Below are 26,303 nucleotides of genomic sequence, written 5' to 3'. Positions count from 1 at the left end.
TATCTTGACTAAAATAATCAAAATGGGAATGTATGTCATTGGATATGTATCAATCAAAAAGTTAACATTTTGTGAAACATACTTACACCAGCACAGCATTCAAAGGTATAGAGAGGAGGGAGAGAGAGTTGTATGTTTTAAAAAAAAAGTACTCTGTATCTCAGAATGATAGTAGGATATTTTGTTATTTCATTTAGTACTGTGAGAAAGGTGTAGATGGGTGTGACCTGAACACCCTACACTTCGGGAAATTTAACATCCAACTGTGTGTATGGACCAGATCTCTAAACACATCAAACCAAAATCACAGATCCAAATTTGGCAAAGAGTCCCGTGGCACCTTCTAGACTAACAGACGTATTGGGGCATAAGCTTTTGTGGGTCACTACCCACTTCGTCGAAAGCTTATGCTCCAATATGTCTGTTAGTCTATAAGGAGCCACAGGACTCTTTGCCACTTTTACAGATCTGGACTAACACGGCTATCCCCTAATACTCGGATCCAAATTTGGTGTCGTAGGCCCAATTCTAGTAAATATTCAAACCATGTTGCCTAATGTTTTAAGCTGTCACAGTTGTTTAGGGGAGAAAGCCAGGGGGCTGCATTTGCAATGCTTAAAAACAAACTTTTACCATCAGAGAAATGTACAACACACAGAGTCCAAATGTTACACATGGGCTTCTTAATAAGTTCTCCAAATCCTGCATTTGGATTCTCAGTTCAACACACAAATGGATAAGTCTCATGATCAGTGTGCCTAAATACTGATTTGGATAGCCAGATATGAGATTTGGATGTCTCCTATTATTAAGGTGCCCAGAGTGGAATCTCTGGGGAAAATTAGTTTTCAAACACAAAACAAAAACAAAACGGGGAAAAAAACCCACTATTGTAATTTTCCCTGATGAAATTCTGAATATGGAATTATTTGCTATTTTCTTCTGATTAACTGAACTCTGAATTTTGTCTAATGATTTTAATTTGATGACATTTTTAGAATGGGGATGGGCAAATTGCTCCTATAGGGTCCCACAATGTTTTCCAACTCTCGTGTTCTGCCCCTTCAGAGTACATAATTAAGCCAATAGCAGGTTATATGTAGCTTCCTTCTAAGGTTTGCCAGCACAGCTTCAGGCTCAGCTAAAGGAGGTGACAAGGAGAGACATCAGGTCTGATTCTGATATTCCTTGCGGTGGTGTAAATCAGGAATAACTCCATTAACTTCAATAGAGTTACACCAATGTAAAACCTATGTAAAATTAGATCAGGATCAGACTCATAAAGTGCTTCTCTACTCCAGCACTGTGCTGAACATAACTTTCTGTAGCACTTCCAGACCCTTCAGTCCAGGAGAACAAGGGACCATATTTGGTTTTGAGTTAGAAACTGCCAAGCAGAAGGTCTTGTCAGTCCTTTAAGAAATAGCCATTATACATTTCCCTCCATTTCTGTCCATGCATTTAATTGTGGCTAGCACACGGACACTTATGACTTTTTTCCATTGCTGAAAACCTGTACAATTAATGCTGAATGATTTCGAAATTTGTAGTTAAGTAGCGCTGAAAAGGTTAACCTTGGCGCTGACTCCCTGTAGACTTTGGGTATGAAATATTGGAGAAGTCAATGGAAGTAACACAGTACTTAATAGAAAAAATTAGTAATTCTTATTTGCCTGAGGTAGTTGCAGGGCTCTGTAATGTCTTGATCTTTGTGTGGAGAGCTAGTAAAGAAAAGTCGTCTTAATAAAAACCTTAAAATAGAAATACGGATTTTCATGACAAGAAAATACCCATGGAATGATGAGCTGTCAACCAGGAATTGGAAAGAAAAGAAAGAACCTTTTGTGTTTTTAATTAGTCTTTTGATAAAGTGTAGTTGCTTTAAAAAGACCAGTGGTTTTCACCTGTTTATCAAGATATAGTTAAAAGAAATGGGATATTGGTGGAGAGGGCAGAGGGAGGATAAGAGCTTATTAATTGTTAATAATTTACCAAAAGTTTATAGTTAAATGTTTTACTTGGGACTGCAGAACAGATTTCCTCCCCCTGATTTCAAGTGATGAGGAGTATTTTATTATTGCAGAAGTTAGAGGGAGAGAGTATTGTCTAGTGATTGGATCAGAGAACTGGGCATCAAGACTGTATAATTCTCTGAGCTCCTGCACCAAATTACAGTGAGACCTTGGATGTAGCAAGAGAATTTTTTTGTAACACATTTACCCATCTGTATAGTGAGCATGAAAATACATATTTAATAACTGTGATGTGAGGCATAATTAAGATTTTTAAAGCATTTTGGGTTCCTAGTATCAAATGCATTATAGACATATGAAGTGTTAGAAATACTATTATATTCTCAGACCCTCTCACACACACCCCTTTTGAATGGCAGCTGTAAGGGCTGGATTGAAAATTAATAGTTTTCTAGGTAGGCACTAATTTGCAAATCCATAACCATGAGGGAGGGCGTTATTCTGTATTTAGATGAAGGTGTATCGGAGGCTTGGGGAGACAGGCGGCTAGCTAACTGGGAATTTCTGGAGTGTCCCGGAAGGGCTTGTATTGCCATTTCGGTTATGAAACATTGAAGATGAAGAATAACTACCTGAAGACTGTGGTAAACAAATGTCACCTTTTTTTCACTCCTGCTCATCTATTTGAAGGCTTATTTCAGGCATAATGAAACAGCCAGAAAGCATCTCAGAGGAGAATGGGAGGGTCAAGTAACTTAATTAGTAAGGGAAAATGTTGAGGCAGAGAGCTTTGATGGGCTCCATGACCACTGGCATTGGTCTTCAAGGTGGCCACAGGATGTTTTTTTAGAAGGCATAGCTTGTGGTGAGTGAGGAAGAAAAGGCTGACTGATGCAGCAGCCAATATGGGACAAAATTAAGTGTCAGAAATTTGAAGTGATGTTTCACATTTTCTCAACACAGACAGCTTCACACTCATCCATAAGAGGATATCCACACTTTGTGGGAAATCTTTAATTCAGAGAAGGTAATTAGAATGTAACTCCAAATTAATAGGAAAACTGTGGGGAGTGTATGGACTTTCTGACGGATTAATGTGAATATTTGGTAGGGCACAGAAGACCAAACACAGCCATTATTGGTGAGAGAAGTTTGAAGCAAAGGATTGTAGTGCTTTGTCTGACCTCAGTAGGACATCATTTTTTTTACTTGATGGAGAATGTTTGGCTTCCTTGTCAGCATGCTGTGAAATATCTGAAAGATGCTATTTAAAAAATATAAAATTTTGTTTGAAAAATCATCCGGCTACCAAATTCCTATCAACCAATAGATTATTATTGGTGGAATGAATTAGATGAAATAAAGACCTAGTCATGCATCAAAGGCTAAGAATGGTTTTGCAGCTGTGGATAAGGTTTGCAAGAAATGGGGGGTTTGCCTTTGTTTCAGGCAGATTTTATTATTCCCGTTCTTGGATGTTCAAAATTAGATAAAAAAGGTTTCTATCTTTCTATTTTATTTTTAAAGAGGCTGGTACAGGAATATTGCTGTCTTCAGGTCAATCCGTTTGTTTGGATTACCATGACATTTCAAACTTAAACAAGTGAAGGAAAAGGGTGTGACATCTTGCTATATACATAAGAGGACTCTGTAATTTATTCAGCTTCACTCATCGTCATTATACATGAATCTCTCACCTTTAGGCTTCTCATTCAAATCCAGAATAGGTTATCTTGTTATGTGTTATCTGTGATATAAATTGGTGGCCTCAGTCCAGTTCCTAACAAACAAAACCAGCACAAATTATACAAATTGGCACCCTTGTTGACAGTCTTACCAAATCAGCCAATGATTAAATGCAGTTCAGAGACTGGATCCGGAATCAGCTGGAACAGGTTGATTCACATTAGTGGTGTGGGGTAGGAAATCAGCCTTCGCAGTAGCACACATTATCCCTATTCTGTAGACTGAGAAAAATTAAAGATCAAGAGTTACGGAAATACAGATTTAGTTACACAGATGGGATGTTGATGAGAACTAATGACTGTGTGAAGTAACGATCAGCATTAGGGTTCAGACCAAACAAGACATTTCATGAGTTACCAATGTGAAAGAACACTTGAGTACAAACTCTCTCTGGTCTTAAAATATAATCTTGTTTTGCTCGGAGCTTCAGTTGCTCGAAACGCTGAAGAATCCTTGGTGAGTCCTTGTGATATCACTCTTGTTTATGAGGGATGAAGGGGTCAGAAAGTGTTCAAGTTTTCATGTTTCTTTGGCCAGTTATGGAGAGTACTTACTATGTATAGCCATAACTGGGAGTGTGGTTACGCGGTTGGGCTGAGGAGAGTGTCTAAAACAAGGAAATGGCTTGAAAGAGGTGACACTGATTTCATCTTTTGAGAGCAGACATATTTATTATCTGCAATAAGAAGTTAACCCTGGAGGGAGTCGGTTTGTTAGTTACAAAGTGGGTGAGAACTTTTTTTTCCCCCTCAATCACTTGGAGCAGGGTATTATTCCAAGCCAGAGAATTCTGTTCCTCATTAAGGTCTATTGTAGCAGACATCTTCTGAGTTAGTTGTGTTGTGTGAGTATGTTTTAATGTTTATGATTATTTATTGCTGATACTATTGTGTTATGTAAAGGTGAGATATTATTTAATTGATATTACTGGCACAGTGATGGTGGGAGCAGGCAAAATGTAACAGAGCAATGGGAGATGCACATTCTTTAATGAATGCTAGGAGTATGTTAGACTCTACACTAAATGGTCTTGAAATGATTGTTCACAGATTGCTTTAAAGGATTTGGGTTTTATTCTTTTCTTTTATATAAGTATTCTTAACTATAAACCGTGTGATAAATAGAGGGAACTTTTCTTGACAATTTTGTCGTGTTCCAGAACTTCACTTTTGAAAATTGGATAGTCGTGTATAATTTCAGGCTGTGTGGCCTAGAAGCATTATGCCTTTGATTTTGGCATTATGTAGAATGAATGGGTTATTTGCCCCTTACATAACATATTTGTTTTTAATTAAAGATTCTGATAAGGTCTTATTAAAGTACCATGTATTATTTATCATGTTTCATATGAAAATGAGCTGAAGGGAAAATTCTATCAGCTTAGGGCATTTGCAGAATAACAGGCTTAATGTGCTGGGAGGAAAAAAAAGAAAAGCATGACATACTCTTGTCAGAACAGGAGACTGCTTAAGGCAAAGGAAAAGAATGAAAAAAGGAGCATAAAGAGAGTTTATTTGATGTTGTTTCTTTTCTTTCTTCTTTCCTCTTTTTTTGTTTTGTTTTGGCATGATAAAGTAATTTGTGCCATTATATAGCAGTGCTGTTTTAGTAGTTCAGACCATAGTACACTGCTAAAAGCATGGATGTTTCCTAAGCCAAAACCAAATTCCTGTATTGTAAGTTTATGTATTTATTGTTCTAGTGTTAATTTGTGTGCTCTGTGTGCATTGGTTTTGTTGAAATGGTTGCTTTTGGACAGAAAAAATATGTTATTCCTGCTGGAAGGAAGGCTTGTGCTGTTTGAGAAGATGCCTTTGACTTAGATTTATAGTTGTGTGTGTGTGTGTATGTGTGTGTGTGTAAAAATATAAAATAACTCCTTTTTCTTGAACTCCAGAACCTAAGTTTCAGATATATGCTGTGTGGAAGGTGTCTGTTTTCAGTTCAAGTAGTAGCTCTTTTTTTTTAAAAAAAAAAAGGAAAATTAGTGATTTGAATTTGGTGACACTAGTGATGACAAAGACCTCGCATGTATGTAGATTAATTATTCATTTCTTGTTTTTAATGGTAATCTGTTGGTAAAAGATGTGTCTCTGTTAAAGTTGGATATCCTACGAAACTAGGTAATTTATTAATATGAAAAGTTTGCTTCTGAAAACAAAACAAAAAACTAGGGTGATGCTTTGAGATTTGACCTTTTTTTCCTGAAGAATTAACAATTCACTCATTTTTGTCAAAAATCATTTCAAAACATTAGTATTTTTTGTTATATGTTAGTTGTGCCTAGAAAAAAAAGCTTTAATATTGGATCTCAAGGACAAGTTAGAGTATAAATTATTTGATTTGCAGGTCACATCCTATTTCTTTTCATAAAGACTAACTGGATCTACTAATGAATAATAATTACTCCATAAAATAAAGAAATAAAGTCTGTAAGTGAAATACTATCTTGAGCAATGAGGTGTCACTCTCAAAGTAAAAGGTAAACATTAAATTCCCAAAACTGACCAATGTAATTTGTCCCTATAACTTGTTAGCATGAACTCTTAAAATAGACCTACTATTCTTCAAAAACATTTGTAATTTTAGATTAGATGAGTTTCAGAGCAGTTTTCATCTATTTCCCTCATTTAAAAAAAAAACAAGCGTGCCACAACATTAGTTTTATTCCCAGTGTTTCTACTGCAGGGGTTACTCTGATATTTCACAGTATTTTTTAAATGTTTTTAAGGGGTTTTTTTAGGAGACTAGATAGTGAATGGCATGTAGATATAAAACTAAGATGTTTTATAGAATAATTTCCTGCAGACTAGTTAAGATTATATTTTCTTTCTCAGTTTGTGCTCCATACGTATGTTTCTTAGAAGGGGAAAGCCCTTTTTATTTGTCAGGTGGGTCCACGAAAAGGGGGGGCAGAGGAGAAAGGGGAGAAGGGCTGAATCATAACAGACATTCAGTCCCAGCTGGGCTATGACATTAATTGCCCAAATCTCATGGACGTGTGATGCAGCGTGCTCTCTCTCCTTCCCAACCCTCCCTAGGGATTTTTAAAATGCAGTATTTGAATTTTGGTGAGTGGTAAAGACCCTGCCCTAGGACCCATTTGACAAATGAGAAGCCGTGCAGCATCAGCACCAGCCGACTGAGCTTCAGTGAGTCAATCTCTCTCTCTACTAGTCAGCAGCTACTGTTGTGAGACGAGCCTCAGCTCTCACTGTCATTGAGGAAGTTCCATTTGCTCATCAATAGGCTGCAGGCTGTGTCTTCTGGGTTTTTTTCCCCTCTCTGTTAAAAATTTGTAGTTTAAGTCTACCAAGTGGCCTTAGCTGACAAATGAATGTAGGGATCTAGCACTGAAAGGGAGAAAAGAAAACAAGACAGTGAAAGACACTGTTTCTTTCTGAAATAATCAGAAGGAAAAAAAAAAATCCTGTAGTTGCAAGACAGGACAAACGTGCTTGCATGCAAGCCCCCTCTCTTGTTCTACGTAGACTTCAGAGCAACACCATGCAGCATCCCCTTACGGGTGCAACCTGTGTGGCACTGCCGAATGTGGGTATGTGTCCCCAGCTCTCCTGTGCCTTGACTTTTATGTACTTACAGCAGGTAAGTTTGTTTGACTTTTTTCTTTCCATTTATTGACTGCATTGTCAGCAATGTTTATGGGATTCATGGTCTTAAAGAGATTCTTTGTATGAATAGGATGTGTAATTGTCTTTTATTGTATGGGATGAATCTTGCCTCTGTATTTAGAAATGATGAGTATAAGTACAAGAGTTAATTTAGTACAAGATCAAGCATTTGGGTGCTTTAAAAACCTTTCTTTTGTCAAAATCTTTATTAATGCTGTTTGTACATATGCTTAGTACAGTACTTTGATTGTTTTACCCATGGATTCTGTACCAGAATTTCAGCCATGAAAAATATTGCTCTTGCCTCTTTCTTCAGTTGCAGGCATAAATTGTGCTTCTAATGTAAATGTGCCCAATGGCAATTTTTGTTTTAGCCTTCTTTGAAGCCAAGAATTGTAAGTCTTTGTTGAAACGTGCTGCTGATTAAAATTGAACTCTAACTGATTTTCATCAGAAAAGAAAATCATTTAATTTTTTAAAACCTATATCTGTGAAGAATTGGAATATTTGAGTCACAGAAGTAAATTTGCATTGCCTTGAAAAACTGCCTTAGAAATTAAGAAAACAATACCTAATTTTAGTTAATCTTTAAGAATCTTTTCATTTGTAAGCATCATATTTGCTGCTGTTTTTTTCGTTAGAAATACAACAAAAGGAGTTTCCAGTTTTATAACCTTTGTCTATTTCAGTGTGTAATATAAAGTATTAGGCAACATAGGATGTCTAAACTAGAACTGCTTGTATTTGGAATCATTATTGTGTGGTACTTTTTTATTTTTTCTACTGAAGAGCCCACTACTACAGAGGGTCGTACAGTAGCCATGCAGAGCCAAGATTAAAATACAGTGTCATGCAAATGTGATTAGTTAAATTTATTCTGGCCTTTTTACTGAAAGGTTAGATTTGTGTGTGTGTGAGTACTGTAACTCCTCTGAGGGGTTACATATCAAGGTATTTGTCTGTGAACTCTTAAACTTCTACTACAGTAGTTTAGATGCATATAGACTTCCATGATACAATTCATATCTTTATTGCTGTATTTTAAAAAATCTCCTATTTAAAAGTTCTCTTCATTATGCAATTTTATTAATATATTTTGCTCTTCAAAGATTAATTTTACATTTCTTTTTTGCATTCATATATTTAACATTTCTGTTACTACCAACAAGTAAATAAAAATATTTGAAGCTTCTGAACCTTTCTGTTGCTTGGCTCCCTAATAGTGTAATGTAAACCATTTCTAACATACAGCATGGAATGCATAATAAAATATACCAGATTTTGCATGTATGTGGGAGGGGTTCATGTGTTCACAATTAAAATTTACATAAGATAAACATAATGTATATATTATTTAAATGTCTTGCATAGAAAATGTAAAATTATGTTTTTAATAGCTGTGCATGCTTCATATGTATTTAATATACCATTTATGAATCAGCTTTAAATATTCCTGTCTAACTTGTGCAGTTACTTGATATGTACAAAATGTACTCATGTGTTTTGCTGTGCTTGTTCCTCTGTGCCAAACAACAATTTGAGCATTAAGGAAGGAGCTTTTGAAAGGGAAAATGTTACTTAAGGTGAGAGGTCAACATGGCCACACAAGTAGCTGATAAAAGATTACATAAAGATGAGGTTGAGGGTTGTAATAATGTTCCTGTATGATCTATTTCAATAGCCTCATGCAAACACATGCACCATATAGCAGTGTTTTAAGGTTTAAAAAAACTTATGGAAGCGTAATGATTACTTTAAAACAGTGAATACAATTGCACCCAATCCATTTGAGAAAAAGATGAGAAGTGATTGCTAATGCACTTCACAAAGTGTTATGTCCTGAAGTTATTTTTTTAACTCTTTAAATGGATTAACTGGTGCTCTGGAAGTTTATAGGGTATTGCTAAACTGCTGGGTTTTTAGTCTCTCACTGTTTCTGGCTAGTTATCCTGTCAGATCATTACACTTTTACCTGCCTTAATCAGAGCTATATATAACTGCTAAGGCATCTGCATTTCTGAGGGATAACTGTGAGGATGCTGGTTTCAAAATGTTATGTCTATTTGTTTCTTATGGTGTTTTGTTCATTTAGTAGGCATCATACTTTTTCTGAATCTTGTTGAGTAATTTAGAGAAATATTTTCTTAAATCGGATCTGGTTTAGTATTTGTTGAATTTGATTTTGTATTTTCTTAATTACAGTACTTTACTTTATATCCAGTCATCTAAAAAGTAGTTACATAAACTGGGGAAATGTAAACACTGCGCTAACTACGCCTACAGAACCTTATGTAGATTTCTTAGGTTTAAAAAGAGAAAGATGAGACATAATCTATGAACTGGAATATATGTTTGCAGTGCATTTTATTTTTGTAGCTTTTCCCTACCCATAACTACTGTAGTAAACACACAAATCTGACTAGATGTCGCTCAAATACTTTACTAAATGTAAATATTTTTTCATCTCTTTAAGGTTGTCCATTGACCTCAGTATTTGTGACCTGAATGCTTTAACTAACAAGTTAGTAACCATTAATGCCTCCTGTTCAATCCTCACCTCCACCATATTTACACATTATGTCAATCTATACAGCCTATTGTTTTTCTAATTTGCACCTTTAATACCTCTTTTTTGTTCTGTATCTCATTGAAAATAAATACACATACACATAATTATTTCTACAGTATGATCTTTTCTTTCCTCCACCTATGAGATATTGCATTTTAGATTTACTAAATAGAACAGTGTTTTATCCCCTTTAAGTGAAGCAGTTGGGACAAATAAATATTACTTTTTCCCTTATGGTGGGAGCTGCTCTTTCTCTCAAGTAAATATGAACATACTCATGAGGATGGACAGTTTCTTGAGAGCTATTCTGGTCTCTCTGGAAAATCTGTGTTCTGGAAGTTCTTTAAAATTGCTATTATTTACTTGATAAACTGACACTGGTCTATCTGATGTTGGATAGGTATTCATACACTTTTTTTCAAAAGTGTATACCCATAAGTACTACAAAAGCTCTTCCAATACTATTTCAATGCTAGCAACTATCTAGGTATTCGCTATTCTATCAGTCCGAATTATGGACATTCATAAAGTTTCTACAGCTAAGTGTAGGACTAAAATATTATTTAAAACAATGTTTCTGCTCATACACCACAGCTCATTTAGAAACATCAAAAATTGTGCTGTTGAAATGTTAACACTGAAAAGCATAACATGAAGGCCTAGTCTCTATTAACCGTGAGCAAAATGTTCATTTAAAAAAACCCCCAAAACTGCATGCAAAATATAGTAGTCCAGAATTCTAGATCTAGTTCTCAAACACTGCAAAAATCACTGTGGATGTGTGGCAGGGATAAAAGTATTGGATCTGGAGCTTTGTGTTCGGCCATTATAAAGATAACTGTTTCCAAAATAGGAGATGCATATTAGGATTTCACAAAATGCCAGTGTTTGCGGGTATAAGGACTAGTGTTTTGGTTTGGGCCCATCTCCATATTATTTTGAAGTGTTAGAACTAACTTTGTTTTATAGAGTTTAGAAAAAAAAAAAAAAGTGAGGTAAGAAATGGTGCTTCGCTGCAACTTTGTGTGTCTGGTGTTAGCCCAAAGCAATATTTTACAGCTGCCTTTAACCCCCTATAAATCAGGATTTATAATGTATTAACAGAGATTTAAGTATGTTATATCAACTATAACTGTATACTACATAATACATTAGAGATGTAATGGTATTTAGTTGATATTTCACAGTGAAGTAATAAAGCCAACCGTTACAAGACTATGTAAAATTCCATTTCACAGTGTGCCGTGCTGTTGTCAATATTTTAAGATTGGTAAATTTTTCCACTTGATGATGATATATGTGGTTTGTTTTAAATAGTGAAGTGGTTTGTACAAAGGGTAATTCCTCTTAAATGGAGCCATTGCTCATAGTGGACATACACAGATCGAAAGCAATTGAACTGAAACTTCAATATCAACCTTCTCTGTCTTTAACTAGAAAGTAGTTCATGGCATAGATAGTGGTCAGTGAGACCAGTTTTCATACCAAAGATTTAAAATTAAAAAAAATCACACCATGCATAGAGTTTTAGTTGTAAATTTGTGTAATGTTATTTAGGCTTTAACCATTATGACTATGAAGAAGAGTTGAATTCCCCACATAATTTACCTAATTCATGCTTCTGAATCTGAAGGTTTATAGGAGTCTGAAGGTTTTTTTTTTTTTTTTTTCACATTCTGTCTTCATGACTTAATTCAAGGTTGATTTATTAGATAGTGCTTTCGATTGATGCAGTTGATAATAGAGAAAGGGATTAGAAGAGATTATCTTCACATATAAATTATATAAAGAATTAAAATAGGATGTATGAATTCTCTCTGGATGCAGTTTACCTTTTTGATACAGAACCAATACATTAATTGTTGAATGACACCGAAGCATTTTAATTACAGTTCAAAGTACTTGTTTACCTTTACATTTTATAATTTAGTATGACCTGACGGATCAAATGTTTGAGTTGATTACAATAGGGGAATGGCATCACTTCTTAAACCAATACTTTATCTTTCAGCACAAAAACATTGAATTGCTTTCTATGTACTGAATATATGATTCACTGACTCTGACTCTCTCTGTTGTAAAATTATTTAATATGACTGTAGCTCATGAAAATTGTAAGCATCTGTTAGCTTACAAAATTGAACCTTTGCACAGTTTTATTCCTCAGTCTGCTATTTCATGGCAATTTTCATGTGAGAACATACAACCTCTGCTTATGCCTGCATGAGTGAAAAGAAGTCCACATTACTAATGCTCACTCACCATCTGTTTTTCTTACAGCTGGGCCTTGAATAATTGTCCAGTAGCTGATGGACTGAGGTAGACAATCTTTTTAGGGTTTTCTGATTCATTTAACCAGCTTCACTGCCCCAAGAGAAACATAATACTAGTGTATTCATTTTGGTTGGGTAAAAACACTGTATTTTGTCAGGCAAATTATAGTATTCTGTTAGAAAAAGAAATTGCCATATTGCAAACAATATCAGGTTGATGGATTTGTACCTAAGGGGGCAGTGTGGCACTCTTAGGAAATTTCATCATATAAATGAAACGGAACTCGGAAGGTGTGGGTGTAATTGTTGCATCTGGAGATATCTTTTATGCACAAGTAGTGAGTGATATCCTTATGTTCTGTTTATTTTAATAAGGAAAATAAGGTCATTTGATGTTCATCGATAAACTTCCAAGTTTACATATGAAACTCCACCTCCTCGTTTAAAGTGAAATGTAAATGATTATATTGCTCTCTCACACAAGAGCCATTTAATTGTTTTCCAGAGACTACTAAGAAGTGGCTTAGAGAGCCAGTGCTGCGTTCTCATTCTGAAGAAAAAGGTAGATGGGGCATTTGACTACTGCTGTGTTGAACAAGGTCATTTTCCAGCCACAATAGCAAGAGGAGGTGCTTTAACTAACTGACACCCCGCCTTAAATACCGAAGGCCAAAACAAATTAAAAGAAAAAATGACCAAACAGTTAACTTTGGTTACTGGCTGCTTTGGAAGATAAGAGCAAGAATGGTCCAGTAGGAGCTTGCCTTGGATTCCATGTGGCAGGGACAGGTGGAGTACTCATGTCTTAGAATAATTCCTTTTATATTGTGCTCAAAAGGCAAATATTTTGGGTAAAAATGTGATGACTGAATTTTTTCTTGTCAGCTACTTGTAAGTTGTCACTCTTCAGTTGTATTTATTGAATATTTACGTTGACAGTTGTTTTTAATATGTGTTGTGACACTTTGTGCCAGTGGAAGTGTGCAGTGGTCAGTTAAGTTGGGAATGTTTTGGAGTAAAGAGCAAACATTTCCTTTCAGCTTGTTTGTTAACAGTAGTGGTAGAAAGAGTTTGGATGTAGGGGTTTTGGATATTTGTGTATTTCTGAAATGGTAAGTAAATTATATCGGTATACTAAGAGAGCTCCATTTAAATACTATGTTCAGTTTTTAACAGGTGATATGTGAGAGAAAGTGACAAAAGCTGTTGACATAAGAGTTTATCACCTTGCATTATAGAGCTATAATGACATTAGTGGAAACTAGAAGCCACCACTTTCCATATGAATAATCCCTCAAGGTCTATAACCTCTTTAAGGTGTTCATGTGATTGATTTATCAGTTTTAAATTGAAGTGTGTAATACTCAGGCTCTCCTGAGGAACTCTTGCCATTTCTTTACTAGCATCACTCATTTACCTCTGAGTAGCTTAGTGCAGAGCCATTGACTTCTTTTACATTTTGCTTCCCCTCCTCCTCTGTCAATGCAGCAGCCCAGTGAATTTAATTAGGGAAAATAGCATATTTAATGTCTATAGTGTGCTGAGTAGTTGTAGTCAGGCCTTTGGTCTTTTGCACTATAGCGGGCTCCAGCTGTGGAGAGATCTCAGTCTGTTTTGATCCTGCTCTTTTTTGTTGTGTTAAACACATGCAGAATCAAAATTAGGAACGATAGTAAGAACTAAAGCACACAGAGGATTATTTTGTGTTCACAGTGAGGTAATGATTTTTTTTTGCAGATATGGACCAAAAGAGTTTTAAATTTTAAACTCAAAACACCAAAGTTGTTCAATGAACACACATGGTTTAATTCTAATAAGATCTTCTTGTGTTTGACTTTTGACCAATTACCATCAAAATCAACCAAAAATTCTTTCTGCCTTCCTAAATGTAACCCTGTGAGTATGCCTAGCTTTTCTTCTGTGCATGTATTTGGTAGTGTGTATTTCTCTGTCAGTATTCCACGTCTTTGTGAGCTTCTTTCTTGTGCTTTGTTTCTCCTGTCTGTTTCTGCTTGCTACTTTGCTTCATTTTATACTGTGGGTAGCTCATGTTTTATTAAATATTTGCTTATATTAAACGTATTGATCAGCGACATTACAATTTTGTCCTTCACTTTAAAACAAATAGTAATAAATGTAATTTGTAAAATTAAAATTGAAGTTCCTAAATATAATTCAAAAATACAGCAATGGATGAAAGTTTGAAAGACTTGTTGGAAGCATGTTGAGCAGACATTGTAGAGAACGGAAGCACCATCTTGTTGAACAGTTCTCCAGGAAAAATGTAACCTACTCAGGTAGAGTTACTTTGAAAATTTTGGGATGGAAGGACGTCTATATATTGTATGTGTGCCCTCTCCTTCCTTGAGCTTTCCTTCCCTGTCATGTGTTAGTCCTGTCTCAGGGATGTAACATGGCTGCATACCTCAATTAATGCTCTATGGCAGAGGGAGGGAAAACATTCTCTCTCACTTGTCAGAAGCAAAGTTATTTACTTTCAAAAGCTGACAGAATAGCACTGCAGGGGCTTCATTTTTTTCTGTTCAGAATGTCATTATTTTGTAATGCAGAGGGATTTCTGCATGCATTGTCGCCTTATTCTTATAATCTTTATTACGTAGGATGGCTACATTAGTGTAAACTGGCACACTGTTTTAAATACTATGATTTTTGCTTGTGCACTTTTGAAAAATCATGTTCAAAGGCTATATAAAGGTTTACCGTAAATTTAGCTGACTAGGAATATATTTGTTTAGTACTGGTCCTGACTATATATGCAACCAAGCATTTGGGCCTACCTGAAATGCAAGAGTGACTGTATTCTTGGTTGCCTTTATAATACGTCCTTTTCCTTTTCGATGTCAGGCTTATGGTGTGGGACTCAATATACACTCAAGATAAAAGACACAAACATTCTGGTGTAGAGTGATATTCATGAAGTAAAAGCCCAGGAAGTCAGTTGCAGTACTTTAATTCCTGTTTCATCCTTAATATCTCCTCATCCAATTCCATTTAGAATTGAATGCGGCTTATCAGAGTTTTATGAGATTACCTATCCCTCTGTAGAAAGGGCCTTGGGAGACCCAAAGTAAAAAGATAGTATGGATAACTTCTTTGCACATAGTTGATTCTTTCTACCTCCTTCAAAAAAATGTTTTTGTTCCCATGAGAAGTAAAACTTTCCCTCATTCAGCGAGGAGCTTCTTTTTGCAGTGACAGGGTTTTAAGAAAAAAGAACAGCCAAACTTTCAGTAGCATTAGCATTTAACCTTTTGCTTCTGTTTAAAGTGGAAAGTTAAACAGACTTAAAAAGAAAACCCCGTTAATTTTCTGCAAATTTAAAAAAAAAATCAACCTGAAGCCTTTAAATACAGGGAAATGAGTTCTGTTTGTAAATGAACTTTTTCTTTCTTTACAGACTTGAAAACCACTAAATTTATATTGCAATTGCTGGTCTTGGGAGAGAAAAAGGAAAGCAAAAGTACAAAGCTATTGGGAAGCGTCAAACACAGAGAATGATGGAGTACATTTCATAGCAGCCAATTCCAACCCCAAAATCCCTGTTGTGCAGGAAGGCTTTCCAGCTAGCACAGGAAATTCAGCCATTGCACAGAACAGTATTAATGATTTATACACCACACCACTGCTTTTGTTCACTAGCAGAGCCTGGTTGTGTTAATAAAGGAATTTCAGGAAAAAAGGGTCTTGGCATGCTGAGCTGTTTTGCTCAATGCGGTGGATGCTGCCTTCATAAATCAAAAGAATTTAGTGCTTTACAACCTTTCAGAGCTGCTGAGGTTTTATTTTATTTTTTTTTATTTTTTTTTAATCTGATTCACCTATGAATATTTTCATTGCTTTTCTATAAAGAATGAACGAACTACTGGATAAGATCTATCTCAGCTGTTTTAGGGTTGATTGGTTTGCTTCACAGTGGTATTAAGCTTCCATTTGTTTTCCATTTGGTATTTATGCTTTATGGTGTTTTCTATGGAAATAGGCTAGCATGGTTTTATTAGCATAAAGAGATGCAGATCACATTAGATTCTGCCTTCTTTCTTACACATAACCCAGTAAAATGTACAGAGAAAATGTGTATTTGCAGTAAACAAAGTAACTGTGTCCTTTATCTAAAATTAAAATTTAATAACACTCTAGGGAGCACCTATTTTAGCATAATGTACATATTAAAATTAGAATGTTATTTTTATTTGCAAAAAGATGACTCAATTTTGTTTTAGTAACAAACACAGGTATTAATTTTCTGAATCAAAGTTGTTCGTATACCTAGAAACTTTCCTTTTTCCAACAGCAAGTATGGAAATTGATGATTAAATAAGAGGGTTTTTTCATGCACTGAAGACTGCTTTTAGAATATTGGATCAATGTTGCTATAACAGGAGAAAACACATCTACATTTAATTATTTTAATGAAAATAGACAACATATAGTAAACATTTTATATATTACCTGAATTCCTTGATGTAGAATAGAGAATTAAATGGGACACTGAGCACCAGAACAAATATGAAGTGTGATGTCTATATAGTCTTTGCTGTGTATCCCATTTATTCTTCTACAGAGGAGTATGTACAAATGTGAATTTCATTTCATATCTTGAAGTTAAGGGAAAATACCTACTTTATCTAAAAAGGAATTCATATAATATTTTCAGATAGAGCAGTTGCAGTGTTTTTGGTCTATTTGGATCAGGTTCAAGTTCATTTATTTATATAACCTTTGCTTACAGAAAATGTGATTGCAGTATCAGGATTTTGTTGCATTACAAAAATATGGTTGCCTAGTAGCTTTATGAAATTAACCAATGCAGTTATCAGCAGTAGTAAAATTAAAGTTAATTTTGTGAAGTATTTTTTTGTTCATGGTTTGTCTGGTTATCTGATGAGGGCTGAATGCAGATAAGGAAATTATTTATTTTGTTCTGTTTTCATCACAGGATAAGTGGTGTAAATATTGTGAATTTATACAAGGCAGGTGTCCAGTAAATGAGGTTTTTGTTTATATTGTACCATTTTTTGTTTGTTTGTCCTCTATTATTTGGGTGCATGAGTGTCTCATTGTGTTTAATTATGTCTACGAGGCACAAGACAGCAGTCAACATCTGCTCTATTGTTTCCTTGGTTTACATATAGCTTTGATGGGTTATTAAACAATCTTATTTTTCAAATAGAAAACAGAGGAACAAGCTGAACCCCAATTACATTATTTTGTAAAGGTACATTATGCAATTAGTACTCTAGGATTTGTACAGATTTGTTGTTTTGGCCAAACAAATGCCTTCCTACTTTAAAAATTGTTTGAGATACAAAATGTTCAATTATCTCTGACAGTTTTCAATTAATAGTAAATATCCAAATTTTTGTGATGACAATGTAGTAAATTAATTTTATCCGTACATTTTATATTTAAATATTGAGTTATGAAATACTGAGACATAATACAAATATAAAAAATCAGAAAAGTGAATTTATTCTCATTCTATTTTCTCACAAGAAGCAACTTTCTACATAAACCATATCTTTTTAAACATAGTACAATTTCACTTATATTTGATATACGATGATTGAATTTGGTGAAGTTCTAAATTTTATTTCAAATATTCATTTGGGATAGACAATCCTTATATTGGCTCCAATGCTGCAGCCCTTACTTAGGGGCAAAAAAACTACTCCTGTTGAATTCAGAGGAAGTTTTTCTGTATTAGCACTGAGAGAAAACTACAGGATTTCATTCTTCTATATATTGGCATTCTGATACAAGGTTCCCCATTTTATAGTCCTTTTAAAAAAAATCTTTCCCTGTTTTAAGGTTCTTTCTATAATATATTCCTCATCCTGACCTCTTAGGCAAACTGTATTGAGATAAATTATTTTAAAAATCTGAACACCCTAGTATAGGTTTTTTGACTAAAGAAATGAAACTTAGAAACAGGTATTCCAGTCACATGGTAAAATAGGTTTTTTTTATTTGTATATTCACTGCTATTTATATTTTATGTATTTTAAAAATTGTTTTCCAAATTGAATGTAGTAGGTGAACATTTCTTCTGTATCTAAAGTAACATTTATAGCAAAAATCATAATGGATATTTTTATAAATTGGACAGATGAATACAGGAGCAGATAGAATGATAAAGAAGCTCTAGCTTATTTTCTATGGAAGTAATACCATATCTGGAGATAAACTAGCCTAATGTTTTGAATGTTTTAGGCATTTAAGAAAAGTTTCTCAGATTCCATTTAGAATCCTAAGTTTCTACTCAAGTATAAGCAATCACCTGATTTTCAGAGGTGTTGAGAACTTGCAGCTCTCATTGACTTTCAGTGGAGTTGCAGGTCCCCAGTACTTCTGAAAATCAGACCTTTCATTGCTTTAATTATAAAAGGAAGCTATTCATCTCATCACAGAATAAAAGGGCATGTTAATAGCTGCATAGACAGTGCTTCATATGTGTTTCCAAATTGAAACCTTTTAAATATTGTTAATGTAACTTATGCATTGTATAAGCCTTTGGCACAACCCAGACTGTTCAATTTCGGGACTGTAAATTATCTGGACATATATAAAGGTCCATATTTAAAGATACATCTTTTGGATTTATGTTTAATTTATAGTTATTGAGGAAAGTATATAGAATTAACTTATTTGGGCCAGATGTTCTAACTGTCTCAAATAAGTCTGCCTACCACTTTGCAAAATGTTATTCAGTGTCTGGCATAGAACAAAAGCAGTTCACTTTGTGTGCAAGGCTAATTAGGAATACTTGCTAACCTCCCACTCAGCTATCCCTGTAAATCAATCACAGGAGGTTTGCATATGATGCAGAATTCAAAATATGTCTCATTAAGTGTCAGCATAAGCTCCTTAGGAGACTTACAGCATTACATACTAGTTTTGCTGCTCACATATTCCATGTGCTTGTGACATGTATAAGTTTTTAAATGAGAAAATTCCTGACATAGCTCAGCAATGAAAAAAGCTAGAGTTAGAAGAAGCTATGATAAATAGTTAATATTTTGGCTTTATATAATCAGACATATAGGACCCAACCCTTAGCTGGTGTAAAACCATTTAGTGATGGATATTCACATGATGGATATTACTCAGTGATTAATCTGGGCGTTGCCCTGAGGCATTAGCCTTTATACATGTGTACATAAATGCACATATACCTATGCGATCAAGCAGACCACACAATGGTCTTTTAGGAGCATGCACAGAAATAGAATGCTCCTATGCCTTTTTTCAGATTGAACACAGGTGCATATAAATACTCTATTTACAGTGTACATTTCAACATAGAGTCTGATTTCAGTGTAAGGTGCTCAGGGTCAGCTCTTTAGCTGGTGTAAATCAGCATAGTTTGTTCTATTCTGGATTGAGTCTGACCCTTGACATCTTGTTCTGAAATGGAATTCTGTATTGCAATGTACATTCTAAGAGAAGTAGGAAAGTCTTAAAAGCATGCTATTTTTACAAATGCTGTAATAGTTTGTATGGGTGCATATATTTAAAAAGAGTTTGGTTGTTTATGTATATTGTATGTGCATTTATGTGTGGATTATGCCCACTTCCCAATGTACTGTTATATTTCTTTATGATAAACATCAAGAACCACCCGTGGATAATTATTTTCCACAGATTGGTGAAGGGGGCTGAATGGAGCCCTCTTCTAACAGGTATTCCAGCTTCTTATTGTGGCCTGCAGTTTTTCTGGTGTTGATGTACACACATTACAAGGCAGAATATGCCATAGAGCATAACATTACCCGTAATTGCATTTATTTTAATAAATCCATCAAAGTCGAATGAGAAAGGATGAGTGTTAACCTCAGCTTGTCCAACTTTTCCATTAGTTTCATAAATAGCCAGATAGATTAGTAGAAAACTGCAAAGAAATCCCTTTCTTAGTTTATGTGGTAGTACAAGATTAGGCAAAACATGTAGGGAAGAAAGCAATGAAGGAGCATCATCTTTAAGTAAAAATTTCAGGGAATTGTATGTTTTTGAAAATAGTTAATGAGCCAAGTGGGACTAGTTAAATTTTATAGAAACTATTCTGAAAGTGACAGTTTTTATAGAAATAGCTATGCAGCACTTTTCTTTCATTTCAATACCAAGGGGATGTTCCAAAAATAGCATTTGCAATCATGATGTGTGCACATTGTGTCTGTGAAAACAACACAACAGGAACTATTAGTGCAGTCAGTGATCCCCTTAGGCTAATCATGTAGAGGAACAATATGCAAAGGGGTGTGTGTGGAGGTGCGTTGGACAAGTGTAGTGTTACATCTCTTCTGTTTTAATACCCATTAATGTTGAATAAAGAACAACTCCTCTGTTCATTCTCTACTAATTTCTCAGCAAAGCCATGAATCCCCACACATTTCTGTTCATATTGTGCCTTCCACTAACAGGAATGTTTAGTATTGGAATACCTTGGGGGAAAACCCCACTAGTAAGCTGTTCACAGGGGTCACAACCCTAAAGAGAGTTTAATTTGCTGATGTCTACACATGTTTTGATGCAATGAAGTAGGTTTGGGAATATTTTAAATTCTCAAATCTGGGGGGGGGGGCGGCGGCGCTAGCAGGAAGATGTTCAGCCTGTGCCCTCTCCCTTGCAGCTACAAAATCTCTTTCATTTCCAATTAATATCCCTTGTATCCAGTTGACAGACTCATTTCAATCCAAATAAAAAGAATCCTCTTTAGTTGTTGCTCCCCACTGTACAATCTTACCCCAGTCCTTGGCTGGCATATTCCAAGGACAGACACCAATGAAGGCTGACGAAAACCAAAAGTTAAAAAGTGTCTGTGGTAAAGGGCTCTCATTAGAGAGAGAGAAACTTAAGAGAAATTAACCCAAAGGCAGGAAGTATTGTCAGCTGATGGATGACAAGGAAAGAGCTAGTACCTCACACACCTTGTCTCTCTATCTTTTATTGGACCAACGGTTGTTGGTGAGAGAGATAAGCTTTTGAGCCACACAGAGCTGAAGGAGAGCTCTGTGCAGCTCGAAACCTTGTCTCTCTCACCAACAGAAATTGTCCCCCAAAAAGATAGTACCTCACCCACCCTGTCTCTCCAATATCCTGGCACCAACATGGCTACAACTGCACTGCATACAAGGAAATAGTCATTCTTTTCCTATCACTAACCTCCTCTTACCCTTTGGCACTGATCTAACAGTCAGGGTTGTGGTTTTCCATTCTGGTAATCTCGTCGTTGAATAGCTAGCCTGTTCTGGTACTCTGGTATCCCAGCCAATACTAAGCCCCGAACAGGCTGGTTTGTCCCAAGGTCTAAATAAGCCTCCAGTTCTTCAGAACTAGTGTATGAGATAACATCAGAGATAGGATGTTTCCATAGAACAAGATCCATCCAGCTGGATTCTGGGTTGATGCTGAATCTCTACAGGAGAGTGCATATCTTTGCAGAATAGTGCATATTTCCTATTTCTCAACCACAGGTTTGGAGGCTCTCAGGATTGCCTACCTTTGATGGTGCTAGCCATGAGTTTAGCTGGCTTTCCCCACTACATAGATCCTAGCCAAAACTCAAGCTAGGGTAAAATGGCAAAAAAAAAAAAGACTTTGTCAGAGAAGTGCATACTCTGAGTATGAAATAGGCTGGGACAATTATACTTCACCTTCTTGTGCCTAGATGCTCTATCTCCAAAGGGAATAGGGAGATCCTCAGTTCTAAACTGAAATTCCTCCTGACCAGTCTACCACACAATTTTTGTTAGCTGCTGTCCAAGTTTTGTCTCATTTGAGCTAGGAAAATAGTTACCTGGTGGCTTTAAATGATCTACTTGTCAGTGGAATCCAGTTACTGTTCACTTAGAACATCCATTCCATGCTGCTGTTTTAATGAGATTGATGCCCCTGAGGTGAATGATGGTCACCCTATGTGTGCACATGACTGGAGCGGTGGTGTTTATAAATAGAGCTGCTATCGCCATCAGTCCAAGTGAGATGAACTTTCCTCAGAGGCAAGCTAAGCTGGGAGCCAAAGTCCTTGCCAGCAGATCACTTGTGTATCAACGGAGAAATTTGTGCTAAAATTCTGTACACTGAGTAGTATCTTGATGTTCCACCATTCCAGGTGAAGTGTAACATCTTTGAGAAATAATAGAAATGTTAGATGTCTGTGCAGTTGTGTGGAAAACATCCTTGGGCCTGATGTAATGATGAAAAATGGTGGATCTACCCATAACTTGAGTCTCATAATCAGTAATGACATGTAGCTTGGATGCACTGATTTAGAATGAATGGGGCATTATGGTTCTATGATCCTGTCTAACAAATGTCGGTGTCTACCAGAGGACAGCTGAGAGCAGATATTCTGTTGCAGGGTGTTGTGTCCTCATGTATAGGGCCCTACCAAATTCACAGTCCATTTTAGTCAATTTCACGTTCATAGGATTCTAAAAAATTATAAATTTCATGATTTCAGCTATTTAAATCTGAAATTTCAGGGTGTTATAATTGTAGGGATCTTGACCCAAAAAGGAATTGTGGGGAATGTTTGAGGTTGAGGGGAATACAGAAGCACCTTTGATTTGTTTAGGAGAAACACAGGTAAAGGTCAAAAGTCTTAGGTCACAGGCACAGGTCTCCATAGTGGAGGATGCTAATGTAGACTTGACATGGAACCTGGATTGTCCCCACCAGAGCAGTATAGAAGGCAGCACTGAAGAGGAGATTCGGTATACTAGGAGCAGCAGATTACAAAGATATATAGTTTTGGTCAAGTAACCCTGGTCCTTCACAAAAAGGGTAGGAAGCCAGAGTGGTGGTGCTCTCTCATAAGTGCAAGTGATGTAGCCCATTCCTACATTATACATAAGCATGGCAGAATTCAATTTTTATTTTGATGATTTAGGGCTCGTCTACACTTACTGGAGGATTGACGCTGCAGCGATCGATGAATCAGTGGTCGATTTAGCGGGTCTAGTGAAGACCTGCTAAATCGACCGCCAATTGCTCTCCTGTCGACTCCTGTACTCCACCTGATCAAGAAGAGTAAGGGGAGTTGATGGGAGAGCGTCTCCCATTGACATCACATAGTGTGGACCCCGTGGTAAGTAGATCTAAGCTACAAGGATTTGAGTTATGCTATTCACGTAAATCAAATTGCGTAGCTTAGATCAACTTTTTGCTTTAGTGTAGACAAGGCCTTAGTCAGATTTTATCTATGTTTATTTTTAAGCATTTTAATTTTTTTTATCAATTGAAGCTTTCAAAGTAGCAGAAAATTATGGGGAGGGGTGAGGCAACAAGGTACATCAGATAATTATTTAATGTTCAAGCTTTATAACTGTTCAAACATAAACAGTCAACATCAAGTCAAAATGTACAAAGTAAATATACTTAAATCAAACTCTAAGTTCACAGGCAGCATTTTTCTTACTTTTCCTGTCTGTAAATTTTAATTATTATCAATGGAAATATTTTTTTCATTAGTTTGTGTATGTGCAATGAAATTGATGTTTAATGATATTTACTGACAAAAATTTAATCATTCAGAGTCTAATTATGCTCCCTACCATAAATAACCTATGTGGGTTTTTGACGCTCTCCTCAGGGCAGCCCAGAACCATAAGCCACTGTGTTACCCCACTGTGTCAGCGAGAGTGAATTTTGCCGGATTGCCAGCTCCGTTCCACACCAGTCTGTCCGCCTCACCGTTGCTCAACTTGTATTGGAGACACAGGCAAAACAACATTCCTTTGTCTTGGGCAGACTTTGTATCCTTAACCGCTAAAAACCTATTTTAAGAACATATTTCCAGTACCCATACATAATTTTTTACGAACAACCCATATGTACACCACACAATGATATGCATAACCAGTGTGTCACCAGTTTTCACATGAGACCTTACAAGATGCTGTTTGGCTAAATATTCTGGCAAAGTGTTGGGTGTGCCCTTTGCCAGTTAGTACAAAAGGACTATTAGGGTCACGGGGTCAGGATAAGAAATATCTTTTGTGTGCATAAGGCAATAGAAACCAGATAGGAGGTCTTGGTAGACCAAGCAATACTTGTTTCCTTCAGCACTGCAATGGACTGCTCTGTGTGGTACAGGGCAACAGCCCATGAGCAAGGGAGCTCCTTTAACAAATAGAAATATTGAAAGCCACAGGCTTCCTAACCAGCACAAGCCTTCTTAGGAGCTGATTTCTTAAAGCTGGTCTTGTGTTACCATAAGCTTTGGAACCACTTCAAGTATCTGACATTTCTAAAGGGAGAGAGAGCCACCAAAATGGGAGGGAAGAGAAGGATTTTGAAAAATGAATACTCTGTGTGATTTCTCGCATAGCCTAATGTCCAGGTCACCTTCCTTGTTTGACACCTTCCAGTGTCTGAGCCATTAAATTAGTGAATCCCCAAAGTCCATATTGCCTTGTTTTTGTCAGTGAAGGTGGTGTAGGTGACAGGCAGATAGGTTTACATGAGCTTACCTATGGTATCCTAAAGAGGCAGGCAAACGGTTAATTTGAGTGCTTCTATTCTGCATGCACAGGTAGGAAGGCCAAGGGGATTCTCTACCTGTCTGTCTTTTCAAGACTCAGGTCACGGTGTCGAGCTCTGTGCCTGGATATGTAAGGATGATGACAGGTCCTTTTACTGGGCGTGAAGGGGAAGCCCAGCCTCTGATCTGAGATCTGGAAAGTCCTCCAAATATCAAGGCTTATGTAGGTGAATAGAGGTTTATGACTCAGTAAAGGAGTAAATTACTGTGGTAAAGGGCTGTAGATGAAAAGTGTGTGTCTTCAGTTATGATCTAAGTAGGAACTGAAGTCCTCTGAAGCTAAAGAGTTGAGCTAGTAATATTGGCATTTCCATGTCATAACAACATGTCCTTTTTATGGTAAAACTAAGCAGATCAACGTCTTCAGGGTACACTAGGAAAAGATACAGAGTGAACACAATTCCATTTTTGGGATTTAGGGCTGCGAGCTGGTCAAAGGACTGGCAATACAGAAGACACCTGGAGGTCAACTGGATCATTTATCATTGTTGCTTTAGGTACAAATGTTTCCTAAGGGACAGTGCTTACATGTGAGACCCTCAGCTAGGGCAGGGGAAATAGGAGAAAGCGGTTGGTAATGCAATCATCAGTCAGCACTTGGTGAGATATTATTCTAACAATATCAGAACATCATCCCAAAGGAACTAACTTGCGCTGAATGTGCATATTAGGACCTTTTCTATGGTCTCCTAAAACCACTCCAAAAGCCCTTCCAAATATATTTCCTGGCTTTTTGCTGAGGATAATCTTCCTCCAACTCCCATAAAACCATTAAACCAATCGGACTAGAACACTTAAAATCTTAAAATTACCAGATTTACCATCCTTTAAAAAAATTGAGCAACTCTTTCCTCTGTAGTGGGAACTCCTTCTCCCTTTCCAGCATTGGTACATACCTGATTCAACAATGGGGATGGAGAGACCACTGTCCGTATGCTGAAAGGAACTAGCAATCATTAATTTTGAGCCTTAGCTAATTTCTAAGGTGTCTCCCAGCAATTATATGATCAAAAGTCACTTTCAAAGGGAAATGGTATTTTTAGCACAAACGCATGGTACTACCAAATATGCTGTACCCCACATACGTTCCATACACATGGGAGGAAAGACAGGCCCACACAGACGTAAGCCCTGAGGCTCATCCCTATCCTACATGCTGGGCATAGCTAGGGCCCTAAACCAACCTGTGTAAACTGATTTTCTTGGTCTGGATGAACCAGACTTCTGGCACAGGCTGGTGTGGCACAGGCTTTAGAATATGCGATGTGGCCAGATGTGAGCCTGTGGTGGTTGTAGTCATTTAGGGTATGTCGACACAGCACAGAAAAACCCACAGCTGGCCTGTGCCAGCCAACTCGGGCTCATGGGACTTGGGCTATGGGGCTGTTTCATTGCTGTGTCAACTTCTGGGCTTGGGCTGGAGACAAAGCTCTGGGACTCTCCCACCTCACAGGATCCTAAAGCCCAGGCTCCATCCCAAGCCTGAAAGTCGATACATCTATGAAACAGTCCCTCAGTCAGAGCCCCGCAAGCCCAAGTTGGCTGGCA

General features: G+C 36.5%; 1 protein-coding gene across 27 annotated transcripts in view; it reads left to right on the top strand.

Moving 5' to 3' along the window:
• RBFOX1 (RNA binding fox-1 homolog 1) overlaps positions 1-26,303 on the top strand; it is a 2,430,619-nt gene that overhangs the window by 2,013,075 nt on the left and 391,241 nt on the right. For 5 of the 27 annotated variants that reach the window (XM_073362526.1, XM_073362525.1, XM_073362514.1 and 2 more), the window contains exon 1: positions 7,227-7,325. The exons of the other annotated variants lie outside the window; for them this stretch is intronic. In XM_073362526.1, coding sequence (XP_073218627.1) covers positions 7,227-7,325 — 99 coding nt within the window. Of the gene's footprint in view, positions 1-7,226; positions 7,326-26,303 lie in introns of those variants that run through there. 27 annotated transcript variants of the gene reach the window in all.

The sequence above is a fragment of the Lepidochelys kempii genome, chromosome 10 (assembly GCF_965140285.1).
Source record: "Lepidochelys kempii isolate rLepKem1 chromosome 10, rLepKem1.hap1, whole genome shotgun sequence".
In the NCBI taxonomy this organism is placed as follows: Eukaryota; Metazoa; Chordata; order Testudines; family Cheloniidae; genus Lepidochelys; species Lepidochelys kempii.
This window is presented reverse-complemented; position numbering and strand designations above follow the sequence as displayed.